We start from the raw sequence: 14,050 nt of genomic DNA, 5'->3' as shown, positions 1-14,050 counted from the left end.
GAATACATCCCAAAAAGATCCAACTGACTATCCAAGCAACTACCTAAATATCATCCATACAACCAACTGATAATCCAAACACTATAGAAACATATAGATAAAGCTAATATAAAAAGAAATCTGAACAAGACAGGATCCATCATCAGAGAACTAGAGCCATCTACTACTCCGAAGGAGGCGGTGGGTGATGAGAAGAACTGCCCGGCGCCTGGCCCCACTGACCACTGGAGATGTAGCGATAATAGGCGGCCCACTGGTCATCAAAGTGAGAAGTCATGTTGTGGAAGCGAGTCGAAATCGCAGAGTCGACATGGGTAGACAACTGCTGAAACTGAGAGGCCATGGATCGCTCAATGGCCTCCTGCATGTGAGCCAAATCCTGGCGAGTACAGAACTGAGATGTATCTTCTGAAGGCTGAGGTGCCGGTGCAGGCTGGTCCTCAGCTTCGTAGCCTCCTCCATCGTGAACATCGATGTCAATCGCTGCTTCATTAAGAGCCATGCGGTTAAAGGTCGGAACATCAAACGGGGCAGTAGGAGTCATGGTCATCTCTCCATCCAAGGTGATGCCGAAGTGCCGGAAGACACGGGTGAGAATCATGCCATATGGCAAGGAAGATCGGTAGCGTTCAGGGGTCTGAAACATGAAGCGAAACATGATATATGGCAGACAAAGCTGGCGGCCCTCTAGGATGCTGTAGATAATATATGCCTCTAAGGGTCTTAGGGCTTCACGCATCCCACCACGAGGTATGAAGATGTGGTACATGAAGTTATGGAGCACGCACGCAACCGGAATGAGGTCGGCAGATTGTACGGGCATATTAGGGTGGTAGCGCCGTGTTATCCGACCATAGACAGTGTCATGATCAATATCATCAAGTTCATGTGTCCAATCGTCCGGCCAAAAATAGTGTAAGAGGCCCTCAAGGCTAATCCCAAATACTGTGGCAAAAGTCTGATAGGTGAGTTTGATGACAGTTTTCTTGACCTTAGATTCGATTTTGAAGAAGGAAGGGGAAATGGTGAGATTGGCATAGAAGAGACGCACCAATCGAGGGTAAACGGGTTCGTTCATGTGAAGGATGGGTGTCCAATGAAGAGCATCAAATTTGGCCTTTAAATCAAAATTTTCAAGGACAGGGGGATCAATGTACCTACCGGTCAGGACGCGCCTAGTGCCGACGTCGTCCCAGAGTTTCTTGGCCTTATCCCCAGTGAAATAGGACTTTGGCACAACCTCGGCAGCCACAACCTTCGCCTTCGCCTTCTTCCGTGAAGGCCCTTCTTCCATGGGAAGTACTTCAGGAACGTATTCGGGGTCTTGAACTTGGGAGGAGCCTCCGATGTTGAGATTTTTGGTCCTAGGAGGCATGGTGAGGGGAAATGTGGGTGGAGAGAAAAGAAATATGTAAAACAAATGAGGAATACCCCAAAAATGGAGGAAAACAGGAGACTTAGAGAAGGAAAGAAAGAAAAAATGAAAAATGGGTGAAATGGTAGGGTTTTAGGAAGAAGAGAGGGATTTGGAAGGGAGATGAGGCTTTTGGAGGATGATGTAGGGAGAAAATGACAGAGAAAACGAAAAATGGAGTTAGGGTTTGAAGGGAAGTGGAAGGAAGAGGGAAAGAGGGAAAGAGGGAAAGAGGAGAAGAATAGTTAAAACAACGAACCTGGACGGTTATAACGTTGCTGGCCGGATCTCGGAGCTCCGACACATATTGTCGGAGTTCCGAGAATATAGGAATTTTGTTCAATTCTACTGGACTCATTGTCGGAGTTCCGAGAAATGGGCTCGGAATTCCGACTTCCTGAGGGTTCGAATCTCGGAGTTCCGGGATATTGATTCGGAGTTCCGAGAAGAGACGGAATACATTTATTCCTACTGGACCGAATCTCGGAGTTCCGAGATTTTTTCTCGGAGCTCCGAGGGTAGCTGGGTGAAATCTAGGAGTTCCGAAAATTTGTCTCGGAACTCCGACAAATTTTCCTGGTTCCTTCTGCCAATATTCTCGGAGATCCGAGACATATTGTCGGAGTTCCGAGATGGGACGGATGGAAATTATTCCTACTGGACCGAATCTCGGAGATCCGAGATTTTTGATCGGAGCTCCGAGGTTTGCTGGGTGAATCTCGGAGTTCCGAAAATTTTGGTCGGAACTCCGACAATATGTCCAGGTTCCATCTGCCAATATTCTCGGAGATCCGAGACAAATTGTCGGAGCTCCGAGAATGTCAAAAATTTTTATTTTTTTTTTCACAGTAGCACATAGGAAGTACAAAACATGATCTAAATGCATGAATTGTCTTTTGCCATAAAACCGATTTAAATTGTGGCCCATGAAATGGACGTTATGGATCTTCCTATGCTGTGGGGTGGACAATCCATTTGGAGAGAAGGGGGTGGCTGTTGTCATAAATGGTGTTAAATTTATGAACAAGTTTGCGGAAGAATTATTTTCTTCCCAACAGTTAAACCAACCAAACAAAACCGGAAATATTTTTTCAAGAGGGATAACTTATTTTCCCACCAATCTCGCAGGGAGATTTTTCTTCCTCAAAAGTACGAACAACGTGCAATTTGGGGCTCTATCAGACAATGTCCTAACATTTTCACCTACAATAAAAATATAAATACCCAGAAAATCAGAAAAAATAGGGCTCCCACTGCCAACTATGACGATGAAAATAAATTAAAACTACAGAAAATAACCACAATTCAATACAAATAAATCATATTTCTATCCAATACAAATATAAATTCCCCCAAAACTTTATGAAGAAATATTTGATAAATTTCAAAGTCCTTTACCATATTTCGGAATGAACCCAATGCCACAACGACCATCAGTTGACAGAACTTGATTTTTAATTACAAATACATAGTTGTCAGTATGCTGAGATACAAACAAACCCTCCCTCTGTGTCTCTACACCCTGCTTTATGTCCTACACATATGCGCCCAACAATTACAAATAAATTTAGCCCATTTTACCCCATTTTGCTTACAAATAGACAGAAAACTTCACTGGAAAAACTATCAATGTCCACCATGTTTACAACATCCATCAGAACTTGAAGAGATGTTCTTCATTTTTCAGTCATATATCCCCCTTAAGGAAATCGCCACAGTCCCCAAACTCTCCGCGCAAGAATCTTTCGCACAGCTGCAGCCGATAAGCGGGAATGTCAGACTTGCTGAAAGTAAATGGATCATTTGCATACAGATGGTCGATCGCTTTAAGCACGAACAAACCACAGTCGAACCTGCATAACAACGGTTGTATTGAGCGAATCAAAATCATAGCCTAGAAAAATAAACATTTAAATATACTAATATACTGACCCATTGGCCTGTTGTGGGAAATTTTCCATCTGCGCATATTGAAAGTGGTCTATATCACAGCCCCTTTCCTTTAAGTACTCCTTCAACAACGCAACCTGCAAGTGGTTAACATTGACAGGTTTAGGAAACATAAGTGTTATACGTATAGATTTATAAGTAGGAAAACATTAAAGATGCTAACCCACTTACGGTCAATCCTGCTCTTTCCTGGAACTCCATTCCTTTACAGGAATTGCATTCGTGGAAGATTTTGTTGACCATATCGACAATGAGGAGAACCCAATGGTTGTCTTCACATAATGGTAATAGTACCATTTTTACTGCTTCGAGGTGGTGGTTTATAAGTCTACTGTGCAGAGCGTCCTTCGCTGTCTTCCACTTTTCTACCCTCAGCTCCTCAGTGACTTCGGTCCCCACTGCAGTCAGAGTTCCCTATAAAAAAAAGGAATTCAATGGGATACTACAGATAAAATCTTATGTAAACCTCAATGTGGGATGATAGAAATTACACTTACATGTACCACCGATGGAACGAAGACAATTCCCCCCATTGTAGGATCTGCTAACCCATCGTCGTTGGAGGACTGCACGTGCTTCCCATATATATCGACAATCTTCAAGGAAGAGAAGTAAATGTCAGATGTACATTATTACCTACAGTAATGTAGAAATTAATGATAAAAAATGACTTACAGTGCCAATCATGTATTGTCTGACATTCCAAAGCTGTTGTAGGTCTTCAGCTATTAGGTGTACATCATCTGTTTTCATGAGGATATCACTGCAAAATTGTATTAAATTGTTAGTTAATAATTTTCAATTCTGATCAACTTAAATCATGGTATAATATAATTCACATCTACTTGCCTTTTTTCATGCTTTAGAAGTCTCTCTATCAGAGCTGTTCTCCTTCCCTTACGCATCTTCCCGTCATCCCCTTTCTTCTTGGGCGGTGGTTTAGGTATGTTGGGGTCCTCCCCCTGTTTCTTCCCTTCCTTCTGCCTTCTCTTTCGGGTCTTCCCTGAATAGTAGGGGCTTTTCCTGGCTCTCACAGGTTTCCTACTCCTTCCATCCATCTTCACACCCCTCACAATGCTCCCTAATTCGGAATCCACCATCTCATCCCTTAGACCACTCACTTTCATCTCAACTTCAGTAGATGGTGCCTCTTCCTTGGTCACCTCCATTTCGAACAATCGTTGTAAAGGGTTAAGGATCACCCCGTCTGTGGTGCCGAATATTTCTTCATATGACTTGGGGTTCTGAGCCCATACATCTATTAGGGTGGCGGCTGCATCCATGTCACATCCAAGGTCAGCTAAATTCGTCCAATCCTCGCACAGCTGCGAAGATAATCGTGCACCTTGAGATGCATTTTCGCCCTTCCTCTCCACCTCAACCCCCTCCATTCTTCCCCCAGTCCCTTCATTTGTTCTCCGCATACGCTCCCATCCTTTTTTCAAATCCTCCTCTTTCTTTCTAACATCTTCCTCTCTTTTTCCAACATTTTCCTCTCTTTTTCTTATTTCTTCCCATGCTGCTCTAATCATCTGCCACTGTCTATCAACTACATCTCTCTCTCTCGCCAAAATTTTTATATGCTTCGACTCATCTTCACTACTTCCTTTCTCCATTTCACTTTCTACTCCCAAAACTATCCCCTCGGATTCCAACTGTTCCTTATCGGCTTCCATTGTCTCCTCAACATCCTAATGTTTAAACATGACAGTCAATGATCAAATTTAAAAAATCAAAAAGTAAAATAAAATAACGTAGGCAACATAGTCATGCTCGACTCATTACCTCATCCTGTAGGTACTGTGACTTCTCTAACAGAGATACTTTCAATGTCACCACCACCTGAATTTTTGGAAAACATAGTCAGTTATCAAGATACTAGTATTGATATATACGTTAACAAATTTTTCATATCTCACCTCCGATTTCTTTATCTGCTTCTGCTCCACTAATCGATATGTCTTTGATTCGTTTGCTTTCCAGTCCCATTTAAGGACACGTGGACGAGCAGTTGGATTGGTGGGAATCCAAAATGTGGTATGCTCGTATAACCATACCTGCATACATACGAAACACCATGTTAATCAAACTATAAACAGCACAGTTAGAATATTAAATGTCATGAGTCCAAATTACCTGAATTACCAACGAGCAGCCACCAAGGTACCTGCCACCCTTGCTGACTCTGTCTAGGTAATCTACGAGCCAGTCATACACTGTCATCGCCCAGTTATAGTTGCCAATGTTTCCTATGTCGTCGATGTAGGGCCAGAAGAGCTCGTCAGCTCGATGTGCGCTTTTTGTGAAAAGGACAGAGGCAAAAAGATGCAGGAGAACATATTTCACTGTCTTCTCTATCGAAACTTTATTGCGTTCTCTAACTAATGCTGTAATTTCATTCTCAATAACCGATGCCTTGACGTTGGCCTCTGGAAATGGCCAGCCAGGCACTTTAGGTTGCGGTTTTGTCCTGTCGAATGACAGAACCCTCACCACGTCCATTCGCTCTCCACTAAGTGGCAGTCCTAATGCCAATGCCACATCTCTTGGAAGGAAGGGGACATTTATACTCCCTAACGTGAACGTGTTAGTGCCGGGAGTCCACTTATCGTGGATAGCTCTTATGAGAGGCTTGTGCATGATAATGTCCTCCATGCCAAACAGATGTCGGAAATGAGTCTTTTCTATGGCATGAAAATGGACTGACTTGAACTTTATCCTGTCCATTGCCGATTTGAAAGAAACTGGAGAACATCGTGCTGGGACGTATGGAGCCTGCAAAACAAATTACATCGCCAAAATATATGTGGTAAATGAATTAACTTACTATGATTGATACAATTAACAACATACACACTTACATCTGTTCCTCTCTTCTTCACAGCTGCAGTTTTCGTCTCCTCCCCTTCTAAACTCCTTTCTGTCCTTGTTGGAGGCTTTGTTACTTTCACTCTATCACTTTTTCGCATCACCATCTTTCAAGGCTTTGAATGGCTCCTGACCGGATAAAAACTGTATAACAATGAACAACCAAATCAAAATCACCGAGATCAATTCATAAAACTCAGTTATATTGACAATCATTAAAATTCTCGTCCTCATCATCTCTAAAATAAATTACCAAGAAAATCAATAAAATCCAACCCATAGCATAAACTCATATTCCCAATCAGTACTATTATGAAGAAAAGCTAGCAAGCAAACCAACAATTATTACAATTCTCATACTTACCTGAAAATATGTATCATGTCTGTAACCTCTAAGGTCTGGCTTCTTAGATATGAAGCAAAGCAAACAAGAAACAAAAGAGCTAAGCAATAAGTGCAACGATCAGTGTTCTATATGAATTTTCTGAAAGCACAACAACAAGGACAAACCCCCAAAACAGATTAGGAGGTCTGTTAAAATTCTCATCCACATGGGCATCAGGCGAGTATTAGCTCACATGCATTTAAAAAAAAACTCATAGCATCAGACCTTTTGAGAAACAAAGCAGATAAGCACTAGCTATTGGAATTCAATGACCACCATTGGACCAATAATTTAATAAATGAAATCGAAGATAAAACAAGTGAACCATGACTGCTTCAACAATGAACATGGGTCTCCACATGGTATTAAAGAAGGCCCATCAACTATAAACTGTGCCCTCTACATGGTATTGAAGAAGGTGTTTTTGAAAACCCATTTCTCCACTCCACAAATTGTAAAAATAAAAGCCTAGCATAAACAAATAGCAGACGACCATTTGCATTTATTTTACTCCGTAGGTGGAAATGCGGTAACTGATATGTACATGAAATGAAATCGCATTTCTCCATTCCAAAAATTAACGTAAAAAATAAAACCTAACATAAATGCAGAAGAAGGTCCTGAAGTTCAAAGGCATGGGTTTTCAGCTACAAAAAAGGGGTTATTAGTACCTAAGGAAGGCTTCTCAAGGGCAATAGAGGGGAGCTATGCATGGTATTAGAGAAGGGATTATGGGCCCTCAAATGAGGTAGAAGAAGTACCCTCGGAGGGTCCATCAAATCCAGAAGAAGGTCCTCAAGTTCAAAGGCATGGGTTTTCAGCTACAAAAAAGGGGTTATTAGTACGTAAGGGGGGCTTCTCAAGGGCAATAGAGGGGAGCTATGGATGGTATTAGAGAAGGGATTATGGGCCCTCAAATGGGGTAGGAGAAGTACCCTTGGAGGGTCCATCAAATGCAGAAGAAGATCCTGAAGTTCAAAGGCATGGGTTTTCAGCTACAAAAAAGGGGTTATTAGTACCTAAGGGAGGTTTCTCAAGGGCAACAGAGGGGAGCTATGCATGGTATTAGAGAAGGGATTATGGGCCCTCAAATGGGGTAGGAGAAGTACCCTTGGAGGGTCCATCAAATCCAGAAGAAGGTCCTGAAGTTCAAAGACATGGGTTTTCAGCTACAAACAAGGGGTTATTAGTACCTAAGGGAGGCTTCTCAAGGGCAATAGAGGGGAGCTATGCATAGTATTAGAAAAGGGATTATGGGCCCTCAAATGGGGTAGGAGAAGTACCCTTGGAGGGTCCATCAAATGCAGAAGAAGATCATGAAGTTCAAAGGCATGGGTTTTCAACTAGAAAAATAGGGTTATTAGTACGTAAGGGGGGCTTCTCAAGGGCAATAGAGGGGAGCTATGGATGGTATTAGAGAAGGGATTATGGGCCCTCAAATGGGGTAGGAGAAGTACCCTTGGAGGGTCCATCAAATTCAGAAGAAGGTCCTCAAGTTCAAAGGCATGGGTTTTCAGCTACAAAAAGGGGTTATTAGTACGTAAGGGGGGCTTCTCAAGGGCAACAGAGGGGACCTATGGATGGTATTAGAGAAGGGATTATGGGCCCTCAAATGGGGTAGAAGAAGTACCCTTGGAGGGTGCATCAAATCCAGAAGATGATCCTGAAGTTCAAAGTCATGGGTTTTCAGCTACAAAAAAGGGGTTACTAGTACCTAAGTGGGGCTTCTCAAGGGCAACCGAGGGGAGCTGTGCATGGTATTAGAGAAGGGATTATGGGCACTCAAATGGGGTAGAAGAAGTACCCTTGGAGGGTCCATCAAATCCAGAAGAAAGTCCTGAAGTTGAAAGTCATGGGTTTTCAGCTACAAAAAAGGGGTTACTAGTACCTAAGGGGGGCTTCTCAAGGGCAATAGAGGGGAGCTATGCATGGTATTAGAGAAGGGATTATGGGCCCTCAAATGGGGTAGAAGAAGTACCCTTGGAGGGTCCATCAAATCCAGAAGAAAGTCCTGAAGTTCAAAGTCATGGGTTTTTAGCTACAAAAAAGGGGTTACTAGTACCTAAGGGGGGCTTCTCAAGGGCAATAGAGGGGAGCTATGCATGGTATTAGAGAAGGGATTATGGGCCCTCAAATGGGGTAGAAGAAGTACCCTTGGAGGGTCCATCAAATCCAAAAGATGGTCGTCAAGTTCAAAGTCATGGGTTTTCAGCTACAAAAAGGGGTTATCAGTACCTAAGGGGGGCTTCTCAAGGGCAATAGAAGGGAGCTATGCATGGTATTAGGGAAGGGATTATGGGCACTCAAATGGGGTAGAAGAAGTACCCTTGGAGGGTCCATCAAATCCAGAAGAAAGTCTTGAAGTTGAAAGTCATGGGTTTTCAGCTACAAAAAAGGGGTTATTAGTACCTAAGGGGGGCTTCTCAAGGGCAATAGAGGGGAGCTATGCATGGTATTAGAGAAGGGATTATGGGCCCTCAAATGGGGTAGAAGAAGTACCCTTGGAGGGTCCATCAAATCCAGAAGATGGTCGTCAAGTTCAAAGTCATGGGTTTTCAGCTACAAAAAAGGGGTTATTAGTATCTAAGGGGGGCTTCTCAAGGGCAATAGAGGGGAGCTATGCATGGTATTAGAGAAGGGATTATGGGCCCTCAAATGGGGTAGGAGAAGTACCCTTGGAGGGTCCATCAAATCCTAGAAGAAGTCGCCATAGAGGGGCCATCAACTGCCCAACATGGTCCCCAAGTTCACAGAAAAGGGTTTCCAGCTACCTAGGTGGGGTTACTAGTACCAAAAGAGGGTTTTCAAGGCCAATATAGGGGAGCTCTACATGGTTTTCAAGAAGGTGTTTTTGAAATCCCATTTCTCCACTCCACAAATTGTAAAATTAAAAGCCTAGCATTAACATATGTACATGAAACGAAATCGCATTTCTCCATTCCACAAATTAACGTCAAAAATTAAACACTAGCATCAACAAATACCGTAGCATGCAACTCTATTTTACTCTGTAGGTGGATACGCATATATGAAATGAAATCCCATCTCTCCATTTCACAAATTAATGTACATAATAAAATCCTAGAATAAATAAACAGCAGAACGTTTCTCCATTTCACAAATTAATGTCAAACATAAAACCCTAGCAGCAATAAACAACATTTACAACTATTTTACTCTGTAGGAGGAAATGCAGTAACTGACATGTATATGAACTGAAAAAAATTAAAAACATATTGCATGATTCCCCCCCCCCTTTTGCATCTCTCTCAACCTCATTTTCCTTTTAAAAAGTAAATAAAAATGAGATTGAATAAAGTAAGGGAAGAAAACGACGTACCAGGTAGGGTTTCCTTCAAATGCGAGGTTTGATACGTGCTTCCCCTTGGTCGAGATCGCCGTCGAGATCGCATTTCTCCATTCCACAAATTAACGTCAAAAATTAAACACTAGCATCAACAAATACCGTAGCATGCAACTCTATTTTACTCTGTAGGTGGATACGCATATATGAAATGAAATCCCATCTCTCCATTTCACAAATTAATGTACATAATAAAATCCTAGAATAAATAAACAGCAGAACGTTTCTCCATTTCACAAATTAATGTCAAACATAAAACCCTAGCAGCAATAAACAACATTTACAACTATTTTACTCTGTAGGAGGAAATGCAGTAACTGACATGTATATGAACTGAAAAAAATTAAAAACATATTGCATGATTCCCCCCCCCCCTTTTGCATCTCTCAACCTCATTTTCCTTTTAAAAAGTAAATAAAAATGAGATTGAATAAAGTAAGGGAAGAAAACGACGTACCAGGTAGGGTTTCCTTCAAATGCGAGGTTTGATACGTGCTTCCCCTTGGTCGAGATCGCCGTCGAGATCGCCGGAGTGATTGCCGTAGAGATCGCCGGAGGAGAGGACGAAAAACAGATGGTCGAGATCGCCGACGAGAGGAGAGAAGAGGGAAGAGAGAAGAGGGAAAACTTAAAAGCTTTTTTTATTTATCTACGTCATTTCACTCGGTTTCTGCCAGAGGGGCATTCTCGTCATCCGAAATTTTCAAAACCAAATTTTGACCTCCTTCGGTCATTTTCAACAAACACTTGACCCCTCTGATATTATGCCTTTTATTTGTCCCCCTTATGTCAAATTTCCAAATCCAAATACAAAATATGAGGTATCCAAACAGGCGCTAATAGTATTGTATGTCAACTCGAAAAAATAGATGATATAAAAGGATGAGGGTAGCAAGTATTGTTCTAGAAAGGAAAGATGCTACTGCTTTAGAGAGCTTTTTTGTTCAGCTCTGATAACAGGGCATGATTCTCTTGACTGAGATGCCTTTCCTACCTTATCGTCCCATTCTATTGAATATGTAGCACTCATAAGTTCCAAATCTATATCAGGCCCTTTTTAAAATTTAGTGACAAAATGTATAATGCGGGCATAAGTCTCTCTCTCTCTCTCTCTCTCTCTCTCTCTCTCTCTCTCTCTCACACACACACACACACACACACGGGATTTGCTATGGACTTAGTTGCCGATTTTTTGGAGGAGAGAGATGAACTTAGTGCAAATCATAGGCTTCACGTATAACTCATCAATTCCAGCTTCCGTGAACAACTCCTTTCAATCTTCGTGAGTTTCCACTAACACCCACGATCTCACTTGTAGTGCCCATTGTCCTCATCAATTCTAGGGGTGCAACTTGGGTCGGGTTGAACCCGAAGGGTTCAACCCGATTTTTGGGCGGGTTGGGTTGACAAAATTCGGGTTGGGTTCGGGTCAGGGTTGGGATTTGGCAACCCGACCAAAATTCAGGTTGGGTTTGGGTTGGGCATCAGGCAACCCAACCCGTAACCCGGCAAACATTAACATTTTTTTTGGCTTTTTTAGTTTTTGACGTTTTATTTTTTTCTACTTTCTATCCTTAAAAATATAATTCTCTGGAGAGATGGCTGTTGTTGTGTAGATGAGATGGAGATACAGAGGGTGCATATCCTTGTGATTGTGATTGTCATGCTGTCCTTGCTTCATTTGCAGTTATTTAATTTGTGGATGTGTTCTATTAGTGTTTTTTTTTCCTTGGGTTTTGAACTTGGATGCCATTTCCCTTCCTAAATATTTCTTCTGAAGTGTCTAAACCCGACCCAACCCAACCCAACTTGGGAATTCGGGTTGGGTTCGGGTTAGGGAAAAACCAATTTGGCTTGGCTTGGGTTGGGTTAGCCAAGTAGGGTTGAGAGTCGGGTTGTGTTGGGTTAGGGTTGAAGGTTGAGCTCCTCGGGTTGGGTCGGGTTGGCCTTAACCCGACCCAACCCGACCCGAGTTGCACCCCTAATCAATTCCTATCACATGAAAAAATCTCAATATTTAAAGGGAAAATATATGAAGACACATCTTCTGTCAAGGCTAACCCAAAGAGCCCACGTAATATTGAAAAGTATACTAAAGTTGGGGCATATTTGTTATTTTATTAAATAATATGGGCACTTCCGTTATAAAAAAATGCATCTTTGAAAAGAAGACAGAATAGAGAGGGAAATCTATGTTACTCAAATTTCTTCTTTGCATTTCTCTTATTGAAATAAATCAAATCATAAACATGAATGTTTTCATGTAAATTAAGGGTATTTTGTTCATTAAGGAACTATTTTGAGAAGCCAAATGATAATAGGCATGAAGACAACTTGTCACATATGCTTTAACTGGCTGTTAAAGGTGGTACAAAGCTTTTTGAGAATTGTATATAGCACAAGGTAAGTTCATGCATATTATTAAAAAATGGTTGTGCTGATATTGTTTCCCTTTGATAAGTGATTTTGAGTATAAAATTGTTGGACTCAAAATTAGATGTCGCTACAAGGTAAAGTTTCAATTCATTTTATCATTGAGTTTGATGTCATTTTATCATTTAGTTTGATGATGGAATGACAACTTTTTCCCATAACTAGCTTTTGCATGGGATGAGACACATAGCCCATGGAAAGAATTGTTGTTCAATTTTCATGCAAGTGATTCTATAAATGTATAGCTGAATTCAAATGAAGATCACGCAACCAAGAATGAAATGACAATTTTATCCCTAGAAGAACTAGAATGCCTTACAACTTTACAAGTCCATCCATGATCGCATCTTGATCAAAGACCATTCCAGTGGCGCAGGAGATGATGGCCTCCGGGCCATTCATCACCACCTCACTTTCCACATGAAGGTTTGTTAAGAGCATTTGTGGATCTTGCGAATAATCCTATTGTCACCCACTATGAGACTGTTAATTTGTTCTTCAGGCTCAAACCATGTCTCGAAGAGGAATCACCAAGACTGGACCCACCCTCTTAAACAACAACACTTTTCAACTTCCCCAAGCTAGAAAAACATAAACTGGACGACATTTTCAGGGATAAAACAGCTCTCTTCTTTCACTAATCGTATTCAGAGTTAAGTTATTGCTAGTGTGTATATCTATCTATTATAAAGATGATCGTTTTGAAACGATTGGAGGGCTGAGGTGGACACCCTCTCCTTCCTCCACAGTGTTATGTGACGGCCACTTCAGCACCTCCAACAGCTTAAGAACGTATCTATTACTAAATCCGCCCACCCACCCCCATTTATCCTTATTTACCCATCCATATCCAATCTTAAAAAGTTCCTGCAATTAGCAGTCTATTAAATTTCCCATAATTGCATCTAACCATACTCTATTTTTTCAGTTACAATTGTATTTTCAAACCCCAATCGATATCATTTATAACAGGAAACAAATCTAATAGGTATGGATGAATCCTCCCTCCACCGTTACATGCTAAATGACCTTCATCAGTCATTCTTCCAAAATGCCTCACCCACCATAACAACACCTAACCGTGGCATTCACCATTGTCTGCATTGAATGAATTACAACCTCTATGTAATAAGATACAATGGAACCAAGAATCCTTCCACGTCTACCCCACTACCTTTTTCATGCGTCCTTCCCACCTCATTTTGTAATGGTTGGAGGGCTGAGGTGGACACCCTCTCCTTCCTCCACAGTCTTATGCGGCTGCCACTTCAGCACCTCCAACAGCTTAAGAACGTATCTATTACAAAATTCACCAACCCACCCCCATTTATTGTTATTTACCCACCTGTTTCCAATCTTCAAAAATTCCTGCAATTAGCAGTCTATTAAATCTCCCATAATCGCATCTAACCATATGCCAATTGTTCTGTTACAATCATATTTTCACACCCCAATCAATAACATTTATAACAAGAAACAAATCTAATCTAATAGATATGGACGAATCGCCAAACCCCCCCCCCCCCCAAAAAAAAAAAAAAAAACCCATAAACGCAACCCCAATAAATATCATTTATAACAGGGAACAAATCTAATCTAATAGATATGGACGAATCTCCCCCCCCCCCCCCCCCCC

At 41.6% G+C, this 14,050-nt stretch overlaps 3 protein-coding genes across 4 annotated transcripts in view; all 3 read right to left on the bottom strand.

Moving 5' to 3' along the window:
• LOC143866844 (uncharacterized) overlaps nt 1–14,050 on the bottom strand; it is a 38,563-nt gene that overhangs the window by 19,329 nt on the left and 5,184 nt on the right. Inside the window, exon 3 of one of the 2 annotated variants that reach the window (XM_077376021.1) lies at nt 6,226–6,376. The exons of the other annotated variant lie outside the window; for it this stretch is intronic. The gene's annotated coding sequence lies outside the window, so the exon portion shown is untranslated. The remainder of the gene's footprint in view (nt 1–6,225; nt 6,377–14,050) is intronic. 2 annotated transcript variants of the gene reach the window in all.
• On the bottom strand, nt 2,898–4,241 carry LOC143866846 (ubiquitin-like-specific protease 1A). Its single transcript, XM_077376023.1, has 5 exons — nt 4,040–4,241; nt 3,862–3,960; nt 3,536–3,778; nt 3,347–3,441; nt 2,898–3,267 (listed from the first exon to the last, which is right to left on the bottom strand). The coding sequence occupies exons 1-5, from the start codon at nt 4,115–4,117 to the stop codon at nt 3,102–3,104; spliced, it is 681 nt and encodes a 226-aa protein (XP_077232138.1). The 5' UTR covers nt 4,118–4,241; the 3' UTR covers nt 2,898–3,101.
• Nucleotides 4,105–6,195, bottom strand: LOC143866842 (uncharacterized). Its single transcript, XM_077376015.1, has 4 exons — nt 5,501–6,195; nt 5,284–5,421; nt 5,150–5,206; nt 4,105–5,055 (listed from the first exon to the last, which is right to left on the bottom strand). Exons 1-4 carry the CDS (start codon nt 6,089–6,091, stop codon nt 4,183–4,185), a joined length of 1,659 nt encoding a protein of 552 aa, XP_077232130.1. The 5' UTR covers nt 6,092–6,195; the 3' UTR covers nt 4,105–4,182.

The sequence above is a fragment of the Tasmannia lanceolata genome, unplaced genomic scaffold (genome assembly GCF_043159265.1).
Source record: "Tasmannia lanceolata isolate RefF3 unplaced genomic scaffold, GAP_Taslan_0.1 ptg000162l, whole genome shotgun sequence".
Taxonomy (NCBI): domain Eukaryota; kingdom Viridiplantae; phylum Streptophyta; class Magnoliopsida; order Canellales; family Winteraceae; genus Tasmannia; species Tasmannia lanceolata.
Note: the sequence above shows the minus strand (reverse complement) of the source record. Positions and strands in the feature narration are given on the sequence as shown.